Raw genomic sequence first — 20254 nt, forward strand, 5'->3', positions numbered from 1 at the left:
ACAAGATAGCTTATGCCCAAGATGATCTTGTTTGCAGTGCTGTGTAGTCCAGTCTGAAACCACTGATGTTTTAACGGCATGGTGGATTTTTATTGTTTGGTGTTTTTTTGTTTTCCTGGGTTGACCATTGGAATTGGTGATCTCAAAAGTCTTTTCCAACCATGATGATTCTGCGAGTTTTCCTAAGAGTTTTGCTGCATTATTGAGGCTTCTTGTGTGAGTAAACTCTGTCTGGAGGCTCAAGGAGAGTAAACATTCTCAATTAAACTTAGTAATTAGATATAGAATTTAAAAATTAATCATCTTGATTTTTGGATGATGTTCTTGTATTATAGCATGTCCTAACAGTTCAAACCACGTCAGGAGAAATACTTCATAACTTGCTAGGTTATCTTGGTGGAAGGGGACTGCACTGCTATGTATGTTCAGTGTGTGATTTCCTGCACTGAGATTTATAATGTAAAGATTTCTCACTACTTTTTTTTTTTTTTCTTCCCCCTTTTTTTTTTTTTCCCAGGGAATGGGACTTGTAATTGCCCAGGCTTTATCAGAATATAACAGGTAATTAACCTTAATTGTCTCTTGTTTTTCAGCCTATGATAGTTGCTTTACATTTCCACAAACTTTAAGTGTTAAACCACGTATTTGTCGCCTAACAGCCCTGCTGCACCTGAAGAGATGGGGAATAGTCTTATGCTTTGACATACTTTGGCTCTTGCTGTCATTGCAAGTGTAAATGCATCTGTACCAGCTGTGCTGATGGGCTTCGTGAGAGATCTTGCTGAAGGGGAAGATACCTATTTTATGGTTTTACTCTCAATGGATTTTACTTCCGTATGAACCTTATGTAAAATCTTAGTCCAAAGCTAAATGATTTAGTGAGTACTCTGTTAGAAAATTTATTTAAATGAAACACAATCTAAACCAAAAAATGTATACAAGACTATCCGCCTGCCAAACTGGAGATTACTGGGGGATGTATGCACTTGCAAATGGTGGAAGGCTTTAACTGCTCCTGAAGAAAGAGCCAGAAAGCCAGCAGAAGGGGTAACATATTCCCAGCCTTTGCTTCATTAGAACCAGCAGTTTAAGGGGAGTACTAGGGAGGTTATTGTGCCCCTGTACTCAGCACTGGTGAGACTGCACCTCGGGTACTGTGTTCAGTACTACAAAAAAGTCACTGAGCTGCTGGAGTGAGTTCCGAGAAGGGCAACCAAGCTGGTGAAGGATCTGGAGAACAAGTCCTGTGAGGAGAGACTCAGGGAATTGGGAATGTTTAGTTTGGAGAGGAGGAGGCTGAGAAGAGACCTTATCACTCTCTACAACTACCGCAAAGGAGGTTGTAGGGAGGTGGGTGCTGACCTCTTCTCTCAAGTAGATATGATAGGACTAGAGGAAATGGCCTGAAGTTGCAGCAGGAGGGTTTTACACTAGATACAAGGAAGAATTTATTTCTGGGAGGGTAGTCAGACACTGGAATGGGCTGCTCAGGGAGGTGGTGGAATCACCATCCCTGGAAGTATTTAAAAAAACATGTAAATGAGTCACTTCAGGACATGTTCTAGTGGCATGGTGGGTTTTTATTTTGTTTGGTGTTTTGATGTTTTTTTGTTTTCCCGGGTTGACCATTGGATGTGGTGATCTTAAAAGTCTTTTCCAACCATGATGATTCTGTGAGTTTTCCTAAGAAAAAATTGCTTTAGAAAGATTCGGAAACTTAAACAAATTTCACCTGAGCAACTCAAGACTGTGTGTGTGTGTGTGTGTTAGGATTCCCTAAGTAACTAGAAAAATGTTTTAATTATTCCTTTTAAGGCTGCTATGATAGCTAGGCAGATGACTTACAAGATAAGCAAATAATGTGAATATGTTTAACAGAGTAAATTATGAGTAAAGCGGAAATCTCACCCACCCAACTTCCTTCATTCTAACAAATGTTGTCTCAGATTACTGCCTGTATTACTTAGCTCTTTTTTCCCCCCTTCCAAAAATTTAGTTTTCTTTGCATGTTACATTGTATGTCAACGGATTCCTGTATGAAAGATACAATAAATGGCCATGTGAGCTTTGCTAATCCATATGAAAGGCAAATGAAGCAACTAAGTTTAAATCTGAGGTACCTAAGCTATTTGTTGGCTTCACTTACTCTCTTACCAGTCTGTTCACTTCAGGAATGTGGGCTCATGCAGGATCATTACGAACCCTAATTTCTTGTGCTTTCTGCTGGCCATAGGGTCATTGACTGGCTTGGTCTGTAGCAGGTGGTGGTCAAAATGGAACTGTTCTGACTGTGTGTATTTATGTGGTTCGTTATTGTTTTGCCAGCGTAGAACAAAGTTCCCTAATTCACTTGGTCCCTTTCCTTCAGTTTTAGCCTGGCCTGGACTCAGCACAGGCAGTGTTCAGTCTCACATCTTTTAGAAATCCCACTTCAACTCTACACAGTTTGTAGATATTTAAATACCCTCTGCATCTCTTTGTGAATTCTTAAAAAGCATTTGTGAATGTTGAATCTTTCTCCATACTGTATCCTTATCAGAGAAGACTGTCTCATACGGATTTAGATAAAATAACTCTAGTTCCATTTCTAATCCTACATCTTTCTCCTTACTCCTTTTTGTTCAGGCAGTACAAAGACAAGGAAGAGGAGCACCAGAGTGGTTTCTTCTCAGCCCTAACTAATATGGTAAGAAAGGAAGCAGTGTCTTTCTATTCGTCAAATGGGTGCCTTCATGGAAGTTCAGAAGGAAGATGTTTCCAAAAACAGTTTGGAATGCAAATTCTGGAGGAGGACATACATTGATCCAATCTAAACCAAAATTAGCTGAAATGGTTGTATTCTGAGGAATTAATTGTTGTCTGGATGGGAAAGCTTTTTCAAAGGATGAGATGTCAATTCTGGCATTGACAACTGAAGTTATTTATGTTTTTCATTCTAGTTGACTTTATTTGCAAAATCACAATTACTTGTTGGACATTTTGAAAATGAAGTCGCTGCTTTGCTGATGCAGCCTAAACCAGATAAGATGCATATTTTTGTGGCAAAAGTCTAATCTTGTCATTAGCTTTAGAGATCTGTTTCTTGACTATCTTCTTTTCTTAAAAGTGCTTGGGTGCACTGTAGCTGTGGTATGCTTGGATTCTGCAAAGGGCAGTGTCTGCATTTTCAGAGGTGAACCTTCCAAAGGCAATTGTGAATTTCTTCCTTATAAAGAGTATTCACTGTTCCCTAATTCAGTTTGGCTTTGCTTCAGTCTGAGATTTAATTGTAGTCTGAGATCTGACAGGAAAGTTTCCTATAAGGATTGTTCAGTGCTGGCAGTTGTCTGTCAGGAATGACATGGGTAAAACTGCTACCACAAGCAGGTAGGCAGTGATCTCTGTTGTGTAATCTAGGTAGGGGTTCAAGATGCGGTACTTTTGTGTTTTTTTCCCCTCTTTTGTGATTTGACAGGTGAAGCAGTGTTCAATGACAGTAGTGCAAAAAAACCCTCTACAGATTGTCAATCTGTTTCCCGTTTGTATTTTACTAGTATTAGAAAAAAGTTGCATGCGTGCTTGGGTGAGAACACCTCTCCCAGGCCACTTATGTAGTTAAACCAGTGTCTTCTCTCTTTGTCTTTCACAAATTTCTCCTATGTAATACTGTTTATTTCCATAGGTGGGCAGCATGTTCATAGCAGATGCTGATGAGAAGATCTCAGTCCAGTAAGTACACAGATATTACACAATGAAGAGCCATTCACCACATTGGTCATCATGATCTGCTTCACCATGGAACTGTTCCAATGTAGCAAAGAAAGTTAAAGGTGTTAAGTTCTCTTGTAACTAAAGTGGTATCATATTCCGGCCAATGAGAGATTTGTTTAAGTGACAAGGGTGCAGCAGGAGGAGCCATGGCTGGAATTCTTGTAATGGCATGTATAAGAAAATCCTGTGCTTTTTATGAGGCGTTTAGACATATAATAGGCAGGTGGGAGTTGAGGATTGATGGTTTGCGCCCAGTTGTGCCCAGCAAAATGTTTTCTAAATCCAGGAGGTAAGTGATAAATATGAAACATGTTTGTGGTGTCTTGAGCAACCTCTCTCCAGAAAAGAAAGGACTTTAAAGGGGAAAACCCTTTAAACAATGAGTGAGACCTCGTGCAGGAAAGGGAACTAAGAATGTGGTTGACCTCTCAAAATGGCTATTTTTATGAATTGTTAAGTACTACTCAATAGAAAGAACAACTGCATTGCATAGTTTTATATAGTTGAAAATATTTTTTCTTCTTTTAGATAGGCCATGCTTCTGAAAAGCTTTGCTCTTGGGATTCTTATCTTCTGTTAGCCCTTAACTATCTGTGCTTTTGTCTGTACCCTTTCCACAGAACGAATGAAGCAATCCTTCTGGCCCTCTATGAAGCTGTTCACTTAAACCGGAATTTCATCACAGTTCTAGCACAAGTGAGTTTCAGTGTGTTGTTTGCTAATTTCTTTCTAGTGGATGTCTTTGAAATTAGAGAGTCAGAAGTAGAATTGGTGAAAAGTTAGTTTTGTTGTTTTATTTATTCCACCACCACCACCATACTTGTCAGAGGTGTAGATGAGCATGAAAGATCAAAAGCAGGCCAGGGCCTGGGCTTATTATACTTTTATGAAATGCTTACTGTCTTGCCAAAAAATGAACAAAGTTTTGAGGCATGTCTCATGTTGCATTGAGCCATTTTTCCCAATGAATGGGAAGGGCTGCATGGAGTACCTTCTGTGCCCTATTGATCCTCTTCAGAGGAGAACCGAGTGAGCAGACTACTAGGCATAAGATTGCTGCAGCTCTAATAACAATTCATAGTTTTGTTAAGTTAGGGTTGAGGGAAGGTGGCTGATCTGGCTTCAAACTTGGATGAATTGTCCTGTCTGGGTGTAGTATACAGACTGCTTGTTGTCTGTTTGTGTACCCTTTGCTCAGAGACCAAGTGAAATGTGACGACTGTTGTTTCAAATACCATCTTGTGTTCAAATTTCCTTGGAGAGTCCAACCCCTTTTGCTTGGGAGACTGTTGCCTGAGCATAACACTTCGTGTGGTGAAGAAACAGCTATGGCAGCCATCTGAGATGCAGTGGGCTGCTTCATACTTCTGATCACAAACCTCTGTATGTTTTTCTAGACACTGTGAACTTGCAAAACTGTTTATTGCTGGGAGACAGATAACAAGTCTGTCTGATTGAGTGTTGGTGCTGTGGCTGGCTGGAAGTATAGTGTAATGTGTTTAGGAAAACCTTCAGGTTTAGGCTTTTAATTTTGATTTATAAGTAGTGCTGGTAATCTGTGAGAAAAATGACATCAGCAAAACAGTTAATACCTTTCCCCAGTTATTTCAGGTCCTCCAAGTGCAGCCCATACATCACAGTCTAGACACTTGGCATGACAGAAGGGACCTTTGGGGACTCATGGCAGTAGTGGTGATGGAAGAGGTCTGATAGACAGATCTGCTGAGTTTTCTGCCTGTCCCTTCCTAGGTTATTCATTCCTACCACTTGTGAGAGATTTCTGCTCTTTCAGTTCTGTATAATACTAACTCAGGCCTTTCTGCCTGGAGGGAGGAGAGGCCTTCAAGAGGGAAAAGAGTAGGGCAGAAAAGAGCAGATAGAGTAAAAGCTCTTAAATTAAAAATAAAATTATAAACTAGAGATTTGTGGACGTTAAACCTGTCAGTGTGTTTAATTGCAGTGGAGGTCTGATGTTCTTGGATGAATTGTCTGTAATCCTTCATTTATAAAAGAGCAAGGTATAGGTTCTGTTCTGATGTGAAAACAAAAACCCTTGTAAAAGCTGATGAATGCTTCTAAGTTGGTGTCCATTGCTAGAGACTGCATGAATAGAGACTGCTAAAGACCTTCTGCTGTGTGGGCACATAGGAAAAACAGGGATGCAGTTGTGTTGATGTCTGAAATGTGACAGTTTTGATATAGTTCCCATCTTTCTGGCCTTCAGTTTTTGCTGGCAGGTGGCACTGTGATCTCTCAACTGATGGTTAGCATTTGGGGAAAAGAAAAATAAACACCATAGCAAAATGTATGGAAGCAAGCCTTTTTAATGTAAGATTTTCAATGTAAACTTGTATTACAGAGTTTAAATTGATACCTGTACTGACCTAAATTGTCTTTGAATCATAGTATGTGTGTATATGCTTCCCATAAAATACATGCATTTATAGTTGCTCATAAAATGAGATATTCAAAGACAAGGTAGAGGAAATCCACTTGTGAAAAATACTACAGAACTAATGTCAATTTAGCAGGTCTGTATCCCTTTCCTTTATTTTGAAATTGTGATGATATATTAAGGGAGATGATACATTTATGTAAAACTTGCCATATGAAATGGACACTTTGCTTGGCAGCCAGACTTAAAATAGCATGGCAGATTGCATACAGTCTCACCAGTGCAGATAGATCTGGAAGCTTACAAAGAGTAAAGTCAAAGCAATTATTAGGCAGGCAACTATTAGCAAAGATGAAATGGGGAGAGTAAGTGACTGATGGAAGCTGAGAGGATCGATAATGATAGTGTTATGCACCTTCCTGCAGTGCCTGGGCTTTATAGTGAGACAGGGAAGTAATAAATTGCCATCATCTTTGAATATGAGCAGGTGGAGGGTTGGAGTGGGGAGAATTTGCTTTATAAAGAGAAGTTAAAGAATCTTGGAGGAAGACTTCAAATGCAAAAATACTTGAGTTATTCTGGAAAGAAATTGGAAGCTATAAACAGTGTAGGCTTCCCATTTTACACCAGGGAAGGGCATGTTATCAGTCTGCCAGGGACAGCCACCACTTTCTGACATTTTTATTTTTGTGGATTAAAGAAACTGATGTACAGTTTAACTGTTAGACATCCAAGGTCAAGAACCATAGCCTTGCTTTTTGGAGGAGAGGTTGAAGTTTCTGGAGGCTTCATTAGTCAAGTCTATTGTGCAATAGCATGGAACAGTACAAGCAGTGATCTATATGACTAGTGCCTAGGGAACCTATTGACTGTATCTGGGCATTTGTGTTTTCTGTTAGAGCCATCCTGAAATGGGGCTGATGACAACACCGACAAGCCCAATTCCAGTGACACCTGTCACTCCACTTGGAACCACCCCACCTTCTTCAGATGGTAAGAAATGTAATTATCTCCTGGGGAAAATTTAAAAACTGTAAAATAACTAATAAAGCATTTTCTCAAGATGGCAACTAATGAGGTCTGTCTGGAACAGATGTAACCTGATGGTCTCTTCCTGGAGCAACTTGCCTTACTAAACATGAACAAGATTTTTTTACTTAAATTTATTTCTGTTTTGCCCTCTATATTGCTCAAAAAATTATGCTGATACTCCTTCTGAAAATAGTACTATCCTGGTATCTGCATGAAGATACACCCAGTCAGTTAGTTATTCTATATAGTCTTTTACTTATATTTCCGGTGGTAGGTTCTTTGCCTGGGAGTATCACAGAATCATCTGGGTTGGAAAGGACCTCTGAGATCATCAAGTCCAACCCTTAATTCACTACCTAGATCATGGCATTGAGTGGCACATCAGTCTCTTTTTAAAAATGTCCAGGGACGGAGAATCCACCACCTCCCTGGGCAGCCCATTCCAATGCCTGATCACTCTTTCTGTAAATAACTTTTTCCTAATATCTGACCTAAACCTCCCCTGACAGAGCTTAAGCCCTCTTGTCTTATGGGTAGCTACTTGGGAGAAGAGACCGACCCCTGCCTGGCTCCAACCTCCTTTCAGGGAGCTGTAAAGAGTGATGATGTCTCCCCTGAGCCTCCTCTTCTCCAGACTGAAAAGCCCCAACTCCCTCAGCCCTTCCTCACAGGACTTGTGCTGGATCCCTTCACAGCCTCCTTGTTCTTCTCTGGGCCTGCTCCAGCACCTCAATCTCCTTCCTGAACTGAGGGGCCCAGAAATGGACACAGTACTCGAGGTGTGGCCTCACCAGTGCTGAGTACAGGGGCAGAATCCCTTCCCTGGACCTGCTGGCCACACTGTTCCTGATCCAGGCCAGGATGCCATTGGCCTTCTTGGCTACCTGGGCACACTGCTGGCTCATGTTCAGCTTCCTGTCAATACAGCCTCCCAGGTCCCTTCCTGCCTGGCTGCTCTCAGCCACTCTGTGCCCAGCCTGGAGCTCCCCATGGGGTTGTTGTGGCCAACCTGGCACTTGGCCTTGTTGAACCTCATCCTGTTGGAATCAGCCCAACTCTCTAACCTGTCCAGGTCCCTCTGCAGAGCCCTCCTGCCTTCCAGCTGATCCACACTCCCCCCCACCTTAGTGTCATCTGCAAATTTGCCAATTATGCACTCAATCCCCTCATCTAAATCATCAGTGAAGATATTAAACAGAACGAGGCCCAACACTGATCCCTGGGGGACAGCACTGCTGAGTGGCCACCAATTGGATCAGCACCGTTCAGCACCACTCTCTGGGCCCGGCCCTCCAGCAGTTCCTAACCCAGCACAGAGTGCCCCTCTGATCATGGGCTGACAGATTTTTCAGGAGAATACTATGGGAGATGGTGTCAAAGGCTTTGCCCAAGTCCAGGTAGACCACATCCACAGCCTTCCCCTCATCCACCAGGGGAGTCACCTGATGATAAAAGGAGATCAGGTTGGTCAGACAGGACCTGCCCTTCCTAACCCTGTGCTGGATGGGTCTGATCCCCTGTCCATCCTGCAGGTGCTGTGTGATTGCCCTCAGGATGATCTGTTCCATAACCCTGCCAGGCACTGAGGTCAGGCTGACAGGCCTGGAGTTTCCTGGGTCCTCCTTCCAGCCCTTTTTGTGGATTGGCGTGACATTCGTCAACTTCCAATCATCTGGGATGTCCCCAGTGAGCCAGGACTGTTGGTAAATGATGGAGAGCGGCTTGGCGAGCTCTTCTGCCAGCTTCCTCATCACCCTGGGATGGATCCCGTCTGTTCCCATAGACTTGTGGGGATCCAAGTGACTCAGCAGGTCACTATTCCCACCAGGATTACAAAGGTGCTACTCAGCTTCTTACTTCTCTACAAGCCCCAGAATCAGCTGTCATCAGGACAACCTGTCTTACTGTTGAAAACTGAGGTAAAGAAAGTTAAATACCTCAGCCTTTTCCTCATCTTTGGTAACTACGTTTCCCCCAATGTCCAACAAAGAATGGAGGTCTTCCCTGCCCCTCCTTTTCCCCTCAGTGTATCTGTAGAAAGACTTTTTGCTATCCTTAATGGAAGTGGCAAGTGATTTCAAATTGTGCTTTTGTCTCTCTAATTTTCTTTCTACATGACCTAACTATATTCCTAACCTCTTCCTGAGTAGCCAGCCTTTTTTTTTCCATAGTCTGTAAGCTCTCTTTTTTACTCAAATTTCCTTCTATATCTTCCTGTTCAGCCAGACTGGTCATCTTCCCCTCCGGTTTGCCTTTGGGCACACAAGGACAGTCTGCTCCTGTGCATTCAGGACTTGCTCCTTGAAGTACGCCCATCCCTTCTGGATCCCTTTGTTTTCAAGGTCTGTTTCCCAGGCTACACTCTGAATCAGTCTTCTGAAAAGGCCAATATCTGCCCTCTGGAAGTCCAGTGTAGAAGTTTTAGTGTTGGCCCTTCTTGTATCCACAAGTATTGAAAACTCTATTATTTCATGGTCACTGTGCCCTAGATGGCCTCCGACTACTACATCTCTTGCCAGCCCCTCTCTGTTTGTGAACAGGTCTAGCGGAGATGCATCCCTGGTGGGCTCATTTACCAGCCGGAATAGGAAATTATCCTCTATATGCTCTATGAATCTCCTAGACTGCCTCTTCTCTGCTGTCTGGAGTTCCCAGCAGACATCCAGCAGGTTCAAGTCACCCACGAGAACAAGGGCTGGTGATTTTGGGACACCTGCTAGCTGCTTGTAGAATAATTCATCGCTCTGATCATCCTGGTTGGGTGGTCTATAACACTCCCCTGAGGATGTCAGCCTTATTGGCCTTCTCCCTGATTTTGACCCATGGGCACTCAACCTTATTGTTACTAACTTCAAGTTCTACTGAGTCAAGAGATTCTTTAACAAATTGAGCCACTCCTCCACCTCTCCTATCTCATCTGTCCCTTCTGAAGAGCTTGTAGCCATCCATAGCAGCACTCCAGTCATGTGAGTCACCCCCCCACGTTTCTGTGATGGTGACTACATCACAGCTTTCCTGCTGCACAATGGCTCCCATCTCCTCATGTTTGTTTCCCATACTGCATGCATGTACATGGACTTCAGCTGGGCTATTGATTTTATTCTTAACTCAGGCTTTTCACCCTCAGGCCCATCTTTGGTTTCAATCCCCTCCCCCTTCAAACCTAGTTTAAAGCCCTCCTGATCAGCCCTGCCAACTTATGGGCTATAGTAGTTGGTTTTGGAACAGATTTACAGAGAATTGTGGTGGATTCCTGCTTGTTATTGATGTACTTGTCCCCAGCTTTGCATTAATTTGGATTTGAATGCTATCTGGGTGTGGAGGGATTCCTTCATGTTACCTTTTCTCTGATAGATTTTGTCAATGACTGTTGCCCTGTAATCTTTCTTCTTAATGAGAAGAAAGATGTCCATATAAATATGCTTTGAAATAATATAAAATAAAACTCTCTCATGTAATGTATGGATAGATAAAGCCTAATTTATGAGTAGAAATCAAATGGCTGTTGTCCTGTATTTTAATGTCATCCTTGAGATCTGAAGAAAGTGTTTAATATAGTCAGTTTGGATAGAGTACAATTTGGAAATATTTCTGGGGAGGAGCAGCCTGGGTTACTCAGTTATATCAGCTATTCAGGTCACTTCATATTCTAGTTAAGGATGATCCTCCTTGCGGATGAATTCTGTCTGGTTACCATGGATATCAAAAGGTTCATTGAAAAGCCCCCTGTATCTCAGGTCTCCCTGTGCATACAACATAAAATGTAGAGGGACAGGCATTTTGTGGATCTCTGTTTAATGTGTTCATTTCAAGTATATCCACCAATGCACCATATTATACAACTGCCAGAATTCTTGCTTACCTACATACTATTTGTTGGCACTCTCTTTTTTTAATTAACCAAAAAACAAAAGCAATGCAAAATCTCCATCCTGCTTTCATCAGAGACACTGTCCTTGTTAAGCCTGAAGCTTCTTGCTGCATGTATGTTTAGTAAATTTAAGAAAGGGGGCTGGTCATATCGTGAAGCAATTGCATCAGGAAGCATTCTTTATTTCTGTTTGCTGTCACCTTAATGATTCCTACTCTGTGATAATGACGGGTTTTTTTTGAGGACCTTGGCTTAGTTTACTTTGGTGGTGCTTTGATATTGCTGCTACTATTTTAAAGTTATGTCAGAATTTTCCACAATTTCTTAGGTCTTGAAGCTCAACTGTAGAATTTGCCTATGGCTGAAAGTTAGCAAGAGTCTTTTTGTCTTTGTAATGAAAAGGTTGCTTCCTTCCTTTTCCTGAATTTAAAAAAATATGTAGTTGAGTTGTTTTCAAGTAACAGTAACATGTAAAAGTCTTATCTGTGAGTTTCAAGTGTTTTTTTTTAATGCTGACTGAGATTAAAAATGGGTTCATATTCCATTTTAAAATTTAGACTGCTAGCCTGTAATGTGAATTAAGACCTTTTAAAGTTTCAAAATGGGTGTTAAAAAATAAATCAAGGTCTGTAGCAGGAATAAGGGCACGCAGTGATGTATTCTTCAGAGTGATTTTTTTTCTGTTTTTTTTTTAAAAGAGATTTGCTAAAAACTGTTGATCCATAATATGTAAATGAAGTGTGCCTGTCACCATAGTTATCTAAATGTCAGTTTGCTTACTGTTGTTAAATATTAATTCACTATGTTCATTGTAACAGCTCCAAAAGAACCCACTGGGGATATAAATACATTTTTCAGAGTTAGATACATCTTTGAGGTATTCATAATATTGGGGGTGAAAAAGCTTCCAGTCTTATTGCACTGAATTTGCCAACAGACTGGGCATGTTAGCAAGGTGTCAGGAGCCCCAGAGCTTCAAGATTGAATGGACTGAAACAGCTCATGCTTGGGGATGTACAGCCTTTAGAAGGTAAAAGCCCCATTATAATGTCTTTGATGTGACTGGAACAGCATGGTTACACTGATCTATTTGGCCTGTTTTTTCCAAGGGCTGCATACAATCTTTCTTTTCAAAGTGATTGTATTATCCTAAGATCCATGAGAACCTCTGCTGTGTTCTGGGCTCCTCAGTGCTCAGTTTAAAGAAACCTGCATTTTACCGTTGGTTTGTCTTCTTCATCCTGTTCTTCATCCAGTTCTAGGTGTAAATAAGCTTTGTTTACTTTATTTACGAAATTGAGATACTATTTTTGAATTATAAGAGGTATTGCTTGTTAAAGCAGACTTTTCTCTGAACCAAAATACAGTTGCGTACAGGATCTTCAGTTCCCCTCAGAGCCCCAAACCTAGCCACCCAAAAATCAGATATGAGTAATTCCTTACTTCCTGCAAGCTCCAGTCTAATCAAATACCATTTCTGTTCCTCAGAAAGTAGAAAAGCCTTGAGCATTCCTGAGGATAGAGGGAAAAGAGATAATATAGTTCTTAAGATGTATGTCCTAGTGGTCTGCAGATCTGTTTCCAGTGCAAAGGGAGCCCTGTCTTAGTCTATAAAGCTTGAAAAGAGAGAGAGCCTTCTAGAAGTTATAATTCAAGCCACCCATGACTTCCTTCGAGTTCAACACGAGCAGCCCAGAAAGCCAACCAAATCCTTGGCTGCATCAAGAGAAGTGTGGCCAGTAGGGAAGTGATTCTCCCCCTCTACTCTGCTCTCCTGAGACCCCACCGGGAGTACTGCATCCAGTTCTGGAACCACTTTTACAGGAGGGATATGGACATGCTGGAGTGTGTCCAGAGAAGGGCCATGAGGATGATCAGAGGGCTGGAGCACCTCTCCTGTAAAGACAGACTGAGAGAGTTGGGGTTATTCAGTCTGAAGAGGAGAAGGCTCTGAGGACACCTTATTGTAGCCCTCCAGTATCTGAAGGGGCCTACAAGAAAGCTGGTGAGGGACTTTTTAGGATGTCAGTAGTGACAGGACGAGGGGGAATGAATTCAAATTAGAGGAGGGTAGACTTAGATTAGATGTTAGGAAGAAGTTCTTCACCATGAGGGTGGCAAGACACTGGAACAGGATGTCCAGAGAGGTGGTGGAAGTCCCATCCCTGGAATTTTTTAAGGCCAGGCTGGATGGGGCTCAGAGCAACCTGATCTAGTGGGAGGTGTCCCTGTCCATGGCAGGGGGGTTGGAACTAGATGATTCTATGAAATCAGAAAATTCTATGAAAACATGCAAGTTTGAGCTCCTACACAGCCATGACAGCAGTGTTATTGCCATGTCAGTACAGGCACATAGAGCTGGAAAAAATCCCCATGACTCTCTGGATCTAGAGCCTCGTGCTTGTAGGCATACCATCATGGAATCTCTTAAATTTATCAAATGCTGTCTTGCTTTGTTGAATTTGTTTCCTAGTAATTTCTGTTGGAAGGCAGTTTCAGCATCTTGTTCCTTAGTTAGAAATATTCAACTTTCCAACCTGAATTCCTTGTCAGTTTATATCCATTTGTCATGATGTTAAGCATGTCATGATGTTGGAACACCAGGTGTTCTTTTTCATATGTTGGATTACATGTGTATTTTGCTGTGTTATAAGAAGGGCACTCTGTTCCTCTGATCAGTCTACTAGCCTTTCTCTAAACTTGGTTTGAATATGAGTTTATCCTCTTTCAACAGGGGATCAGCATAATTATGGACAGTGTTTGAGACAAGGTCTCACCAGAACATGTGCAGGGCATTGCTGGAAGTGCATTTCTGGGTATTTTGTAGGATCACACTCTTCAGTGCTTTGTGTTTGTAGGTCATTGTCTTGTGATCTAGTATTAAAGCATTTTGTTAGCAGCTGATGGGCTCTGAGCTTGCCATGGAAGCAAATCCCTGAATTCATGACCTTATAGTTTGCATTGCTGGATTCCATCTTGTATTATCTGGTCCCTGTTTTTATCTCATGGTTTGTGTGCAGCCTGATATTCCCCTCTGTTTATAAATCCCAACTTTCTGCCATTAGCAGATTCATCAGCAAGCAAAAGTTTCTTGTTCCCAAGTCACTCACAAAAAAGATGACTTTCCTAAACTGACACCTATGGAATCCAAGTAGTAACTTCTCCCCAGATAAATAATTGATCCAATTGCTTCTCCTTTGCCATTTCTTTGTACTTTAAATTTCTGTTTTGGTTCCCACCTATCAGCCTCACTGAGTTTTTCATATGAAAATGTATTAAATGCTTTACTGAAGTCGTCACAGTGTAGTTCCACCAGTTTGTTTTTTTTATTGTTTTGGGTTTTTTTTCTGAACAAATTCATCTTGAGCATTATCAAACTTATCTGACAAGATCTGCAGGTAAATGTGTGCTGCATTTTTCCTTCTTATCTCTTCCCTCCCTTTCAGTACTTCTCATGAGGCCTCTCTGAATGGGAAAGCTGGGAATGGCCCTTGCAGACAGCTCAGGCTCAGTCATCAGTAAAAATATGGCTCTGTCACATGACAGAGGTTTGACAGCTCATAAACTGTCAGAGGGTACATGGGGAGTGACTGGGAGGCAGGTAGTGCAATTAGCTGAGTAATTGAGATAGCTGCTTGTGAAGTCTAAGGCAGATGATGTCCAGTGTTAAGGTGTCAAAAGTACAATTGGTGGTAACAAAGTATATCCTAGAGAAGTGCCACTGAACTGATGTTCTGCTGCAGGTATGGAAAGTACATTTTTATTCTCCGCTGTGCAGTGATTTCTCTAGTGCAAGCTATGATTGCTTCTGCTTCTTGCTTTTATAAATCTGCTCTTTCTATCTCTCTTTCCTTTCATTTTGGTAATGCAGTAATTGTTACTATCTTCTATTGCCTCTGCAAGAGGCTGATGTTGGGAGGGAAGAATGAAATTGATGTGGACCTTTTGGAACTGAAATTCCAATACTGCTGAAACTGAGCAGGGTCTTTGAGCATGCCTCACTCTCTGGACTGACAACAGTGTGAAAGTTAACTGTGTTGATTGTAAGAATTTATTGGATATCAGTGAGAGTATCTTGAGTTCCCTAGGTTGGGAATGTTGATGAGTGTTAAAACAGCAGGCTGGTCTCCCCTGAGGTGGGAGGGCAAAAAAGGGTTTTACTTTGCTGGATACCACAACCTATACTTTAAGCTGGAGAGATGTTCTCTGGGGGAGTGGTACCAGTCTTCAAAATAAAATCTTTGTTAGATGGTCATGAAGGAAGAAGAGGTCAGGTGACCCTGCAAACAAGCTGATCCTATTCCAGATCTGCTAATCTGTGACTTGGTTCTCTGTACGGTTATCTCTTGCATTTGTGGAGGGTAAATATGTCTTATCTGCTTTGTTCCAGTTATAAGTTCTGCAGAGCTCCCTTTGGACGCTGATGTGCAAACTAGCAACTTGCTGATAACCTTCCTGAAGTACAGCTCGATTGTGATGCAGGACACAAAAGGTAAATTCTGTTGATGCAGCTGTGGATGCAGCAAACTGCTTCTTGAAGTCAGGAGGACATAAGAACATGTGTGGTGACTCCAGAAATAGAAGTTAACTGGAGTTCCTTTAGGTGACTGAAGATTCTGCCTTTTGAGAAAATGAAATGATTTCTTATTGCAAGATAAGAGCTAGGAGATTAGGGGAGACCTAATGCTATCAGGAGAGACATCAAATATGCAAAGAGTGTAATAATAATAATAATAATAATAGTAATAGTACTTATTAATCAAGCCTGCCCCTATACAAGAGGTGACTGTATATGATTCCCAACTGTCAGAAAGGGGAAGTAATGCACCAGCAACCTGTATTTTTAAGAACATTTAGAAGCCAACTCAGGAAGCAAAGCTCAGCATTAGAAGGAATAATTTCTTTTGTCCTTTAGTACTTGCTGGTTAAATAGACAACTTTTATAAAGAGGACAGCAGTGACTTATGCTGTACTGGAAGTAACTTGCTTGACAAGTTATATTTCCATATTGTGCTCTTTGTTTCTCCTGATAATTTTGTGGGGGTTAATTTCAGCTTGCCATAGTTGAAGTATTGCTTTATCTCCTGCTCAAGGTACCCATGGGTGTTGTTTTGTTCAGGACCATAGTGTGAACATAACAAATGATATTTGTACCATATTTCAGCCCATTACCAACTCTTGCTGTTAAGTAACAACTGACCAAAAATAGGGAGATAGCTGCAGAATTATGATACATTGGTTATTGAACTTGAATGCTTTGCACTGTATTAGAGAGCAGGCAGGGGAGTTTTCTTGCACCTACTGTACTGCTGGGAAATTTTACCTGGCTCTCTTATTTTTGTTCAGTATGCAAGCTAGTTGAGTTAAAAGTGGATAATTGAAGTTAGTACCAAAAAAGACTTCATGAAAATATGTAGTGCACCCCTTAAAACCAAGGCTTCTGTATTGCTTCTCAGAGGTGCTGCTCAGAGGTTGGATAGAGACACTCGAATAATGGAGCATCGTTTTTAGACTACCCATTCCAGTGTTTAACTACCCTTATTATGAGAAAAACTTATGTGCATCTGAAAGTCTCTGCTGTGATTTAATTAATTACCTATTATTTTCTCCAGGGTAAATTCTGAGAATGGATTATTTCTTTCTTCTTTGTGACAGCCCTTATGTATTTGAAGTCTGCTTTCATGTTTCCTCTTGCTTTTGTCTTAAATCTAAACCAGCTCAGTCTTTGCTCTGTCATTTCCTATAGATTGCTTGCCAGCTCTCTCATAAGTTTCACTGCTTTTCTCAGGGTCTCTCTTGCTGATCCAAGTCTCTGATAGAACAATTTTATGTTTTTCAATTTAACTTCTGTACTTGCTAGTCACTGTAATATGGAAAGTTTGCACTGGGCCTTAAGAGCTCCCAAACTGGATTAGTTTCAGATGGAGTGAAATCTGATAGAGGAGATTCCTTACTAAACAAGCCAGTGAGGGATTACTTTATTCTGGCATGAGACAGGGGTTGATGTTTCTTTTTTTATGTTGGTTCTAGCTCGTGTAGTATTTGGAATTTCTGTGGATTACAGACTTATCTCCTTGCTGCTATGGTAGTTTGTGGCAATGGCTTCCACTGATTGAGCATTTAAAAAAAACTGTTCCTTCCAGTTGTTTTTTAATTCTAGTGGGTATATGCCTGTCCTTATATTTTGATGATAGATGTGGCCCTGCCTAACTTTTTTTTATCTCTTACCTAATCCCAAGCATGTGAAACCAGTAAAGCAACAGGAGAAAACTGAGTAATTAATTTACTCCATGCATCTTGAGACAGGTGGGAACACTTAGAGGGGAGATTGGTTTGTTCCACATCCAGGACTAGGTGGTTGTTTTGGTCCTGTCCCAGAGAGCACAATTTAATAGATTGTGTTTGCTAGATCCTCCCCTTGTTTTCTCTTGTGACTGGCAGAGGCAGATGCCTTGGGACAAACAAAAACTACATCTTTTTTTTTCCATCTGTAAAATGAAGTTCAGAATGCTATACCTCCCCATAGGAAGTGGTCTGCTTTGTTCCTTTAATGGAGGATGCTGTGAAAGTACAAATTGTCTGTGTGAGTAATTACCTGCATAGCTGCCCCATAATGCTGAAAATGGCACGTTCACAACACACTGGCTGAAGGTGGAGTACTTGGTGTGAAAAAGAAAACTTTGCAGTGGTCCCCAGAAAGAGGAGTGGTAACACCACCTACAAAAATATACAGGGAAGCCTTAAAATAGAAAAATAACAAGGCTCCAGTGTATCAGAGTTCTTTGAGACCATTTCTCCTGCTTTGCAGTTCATCTTGGCCTTGGTGCAGCAGGATAAAATCAGCACACTTCTTAGTAAGTATCTGTCCCTCAGCAGCCTAGAGAAGAAAACAAAAGAGGCATCAAACTAGACAGAACAGATAGCTCAGGCCATTCTGTCTATGCTTAGAAATTACCATATACACTTTAACTGGCAAAGTGTTTGTAAAAGTGACCTGTGAAGATGCAAGGAATTTGGCTGGTGTTACCATCTAATCTCCATGGAAGTGGTCTGACTGCTTCAGGTTTCCCTTTCCTCCAAGTTAAGTGTAAGGCGGGTGTCTAGGTTTCCATGTTTAGTAGTCTTATGCTTTTGAGAAGCTGTTGGAGGTCTCAGGAATGTGCAGTTTTAAGCTTCCTCAGACTTTAGTTATAGCTATGCTGTTGTGGTTGGTTTTGGTTGTTGATTGTCGTGGGTTTTGGGGGTGTGTGGTGTGAGTGGTTTGTTTTTTAGAACATAACTTTTCAAATCAGTTTGATGGGACAGTACTTTGAACAACCTGATTGTACTGGCCCTGGTTTGAGCAAGGGCTTGGAATAGAGTTTTCTTCCATCTTTAGTTACTCTGTAGCTGGGAGTATCTTGTTTGGGTTTTTTTGTTGGTTTGTTTTTGTTTTGGTGTTTTTTGTTTGTTGTCGTTTGTTGTCGTTTGTTGTCGTTTGTTGTCGTTTGTTGTCGTTTGTTGTCGTTTGTTGTCGTTTGTTGTCGTTTGTTGTCGTTTGTTGTCGTTTGTTGTCGTGTGGTGTCGTGTGGTGTCGTGTGGTGTCGTTTGTTGTCGTTTGTTGTCGTGTGGTGTCGTGTGGTGTTGTGTGGTGTTGTTTGTTGTGTGTGTTGTTTTTTGTGTGTGTTTGTGTGTGTGTGTCTTTTTTGTTTGTGTTTGTGTTTTGTGTTTGTGTTTGCGCTTTTGCTTGAATTTTTGCTTTAATGTTATTTTTTAATTTCATGTTTAAAATTGTTAGAGAATAGTTTTAAATAATCTAAATAAACTTTGTACTTCTCTGCCTTAGTCCCTCTATGTGAGTCTTTCAGCCTTACAGTTATCATTCAGGGCAAAAGCTGCTTGAGAGATGAAACAAAGAAGCTTGTAAAATGAATAACAAGTTGTGCAACACAGTCAGGGCAGAACTCCTTCAGATGAAAATGCTAAGTCTTTGCCAACCTCTTTCACGAATTTGCACAGAGAAAATTGGTGATGTCTCTCACTTTTGGGGTTAAAACTCAGGACTTGGAGCTATCATGTCAGGAATCATTCTGCTACATTGTGCTGTGCTCCTACCAAGGCTTTGCTGCCTGTTTCATAACCTGCAGCAAAGATGTTATTTTTGTTTCCATCTTGTCTAACGGAGGGAAGAGTGTATTTCTGCTGTGACAGAAACACAGGGACTAATCCTTATATTTACAGTAGCTGTGGAAGTAAAACTGAATGAGACAGAAGCCTCTACGATAGTGTTGTTGGAATGTCAAATCAAAACCTTTGCTGTTGGTGCAGGCTGGTGAAGAATTGGTGGGATGTAGTGGTCAGGCTGAAGGGCGAGTACTTAATGAGAGAAGTTAGAATATTAGGTATCATGGAAGAAGTAGGAGTGCAAAGAATCTCTAAGGCTGGGCTTTTCTCCTGCTGCAACAGCTCTCTCCCTCTTTCTAGGCTCATGCAGGACTTTTTTTTTTTCCTTCTTTGCAGATGAACACCGGCTACACAGTGGGAAGCTGTGTCTGATTATCCTGACATGCATAGCAGAGGTAGGTTTCTTGTGTGACAGTGTTCAGCAGATGGTGTGTTACAGGGCTCTCTCTGCATGCACATCCCCTGCCTCTTGTTGACTGGGAACTGAAGATCTGCAGTGGTACTGAATAGTGAGGACCTCAGGCACTTAACATTCTGCTAATGAATGTGATGCAGTAGTTAAAAATTGGATAATCTTGTTTGGGTTAACCAACTCTCAGGGATGAAGAGAGAACAGAGTGCACATAAGCCTTTTCTCTCTTATCTGTTGAGTGACCTTGTGTTGTAGCTTTCAAATGGTAAGCCTGATAATGGCTTTCAGCTCTGTGCTGTTCATTGTAAATGAACATATGCCATATCCCTTCTGCCCAAGAAGGATAAGACTCTCAAAGAAAGCTGCATGGTTGCTCTACAAGCAAGGCAAGTATCAAGTCTGGTAGTAGGGTGAGAAGAAGTATTATCAGCAGTTCTGGCTGAATGTTGTACTGTCTCATGGGAATTGTGTATTAATGGCTTCACTGATGTCCTGAATGGTGACTGCATTTGTGTGGCATTTACATTTTGCTAGCTTGCAGGTAAGGACCTTTCATTCTTAACAAAGAATAAAAATCAGCAATGCTGATAGTCAGTGTAAGGATGAAGTAATGTTTCTTCAGGATTGTCAT

The 20254-nt window shown here is 41.3% G+C and overlaps 1 protein-coding gene across 5 annotated transcripts in view; it reads left to right on the forward strand.

The window, feature by feature from the left end:
- ARMH3 (armadillo like helical domain containing 3) overlaps positions 1-20254 on the forward strand; it is a 125152-nt gene that overhangs the window by 18984 nt on the left and 85914 nt on the right. For all 5 annotated transcript variants that reach the window (XM_030453731.1, XM_030453728.1, XM_030453730.1 and 2 more), the window contains exons 10-16: positions 518-561; positions 2626-2686; positions 3662-3708; positions 4371-4446; positions 7045-7138; positions 15439-15540; positions 19548-19606. In XM_030453731.1, the coding sequence (XP_030309591.1) occupies positions 518-561; positions 2626-2686; positions 3662-3708; positions 4371-4446; positions 7045-7138; positions 15439-15540; positions 19548-19606 (483 nt within the window). The remainder of the gene's footprint in view (positions 1-517; positions 562-2625; positions 2687-3661; positions 3709-4370; positions 4447-7044; positions 7139-15438; positions 15541-19547; positions 19607-20254) is intronic.

The sequence above is a fragment of the Calypte anna genome, chromosome 6 (genome assembly GCF_003957555.1).
Source record: "Calypte anna isolate BGI_N300 chromosome 6, bCalAnn1_v1.p, whole genome shotgun sequence".
Taxonomy (NCBI): domain Eukaryota; kingdom Metazoa; phylum Chordata; class Aves; order Apodiformes; family Trochilidae; genus Calypte; species Calypte anna.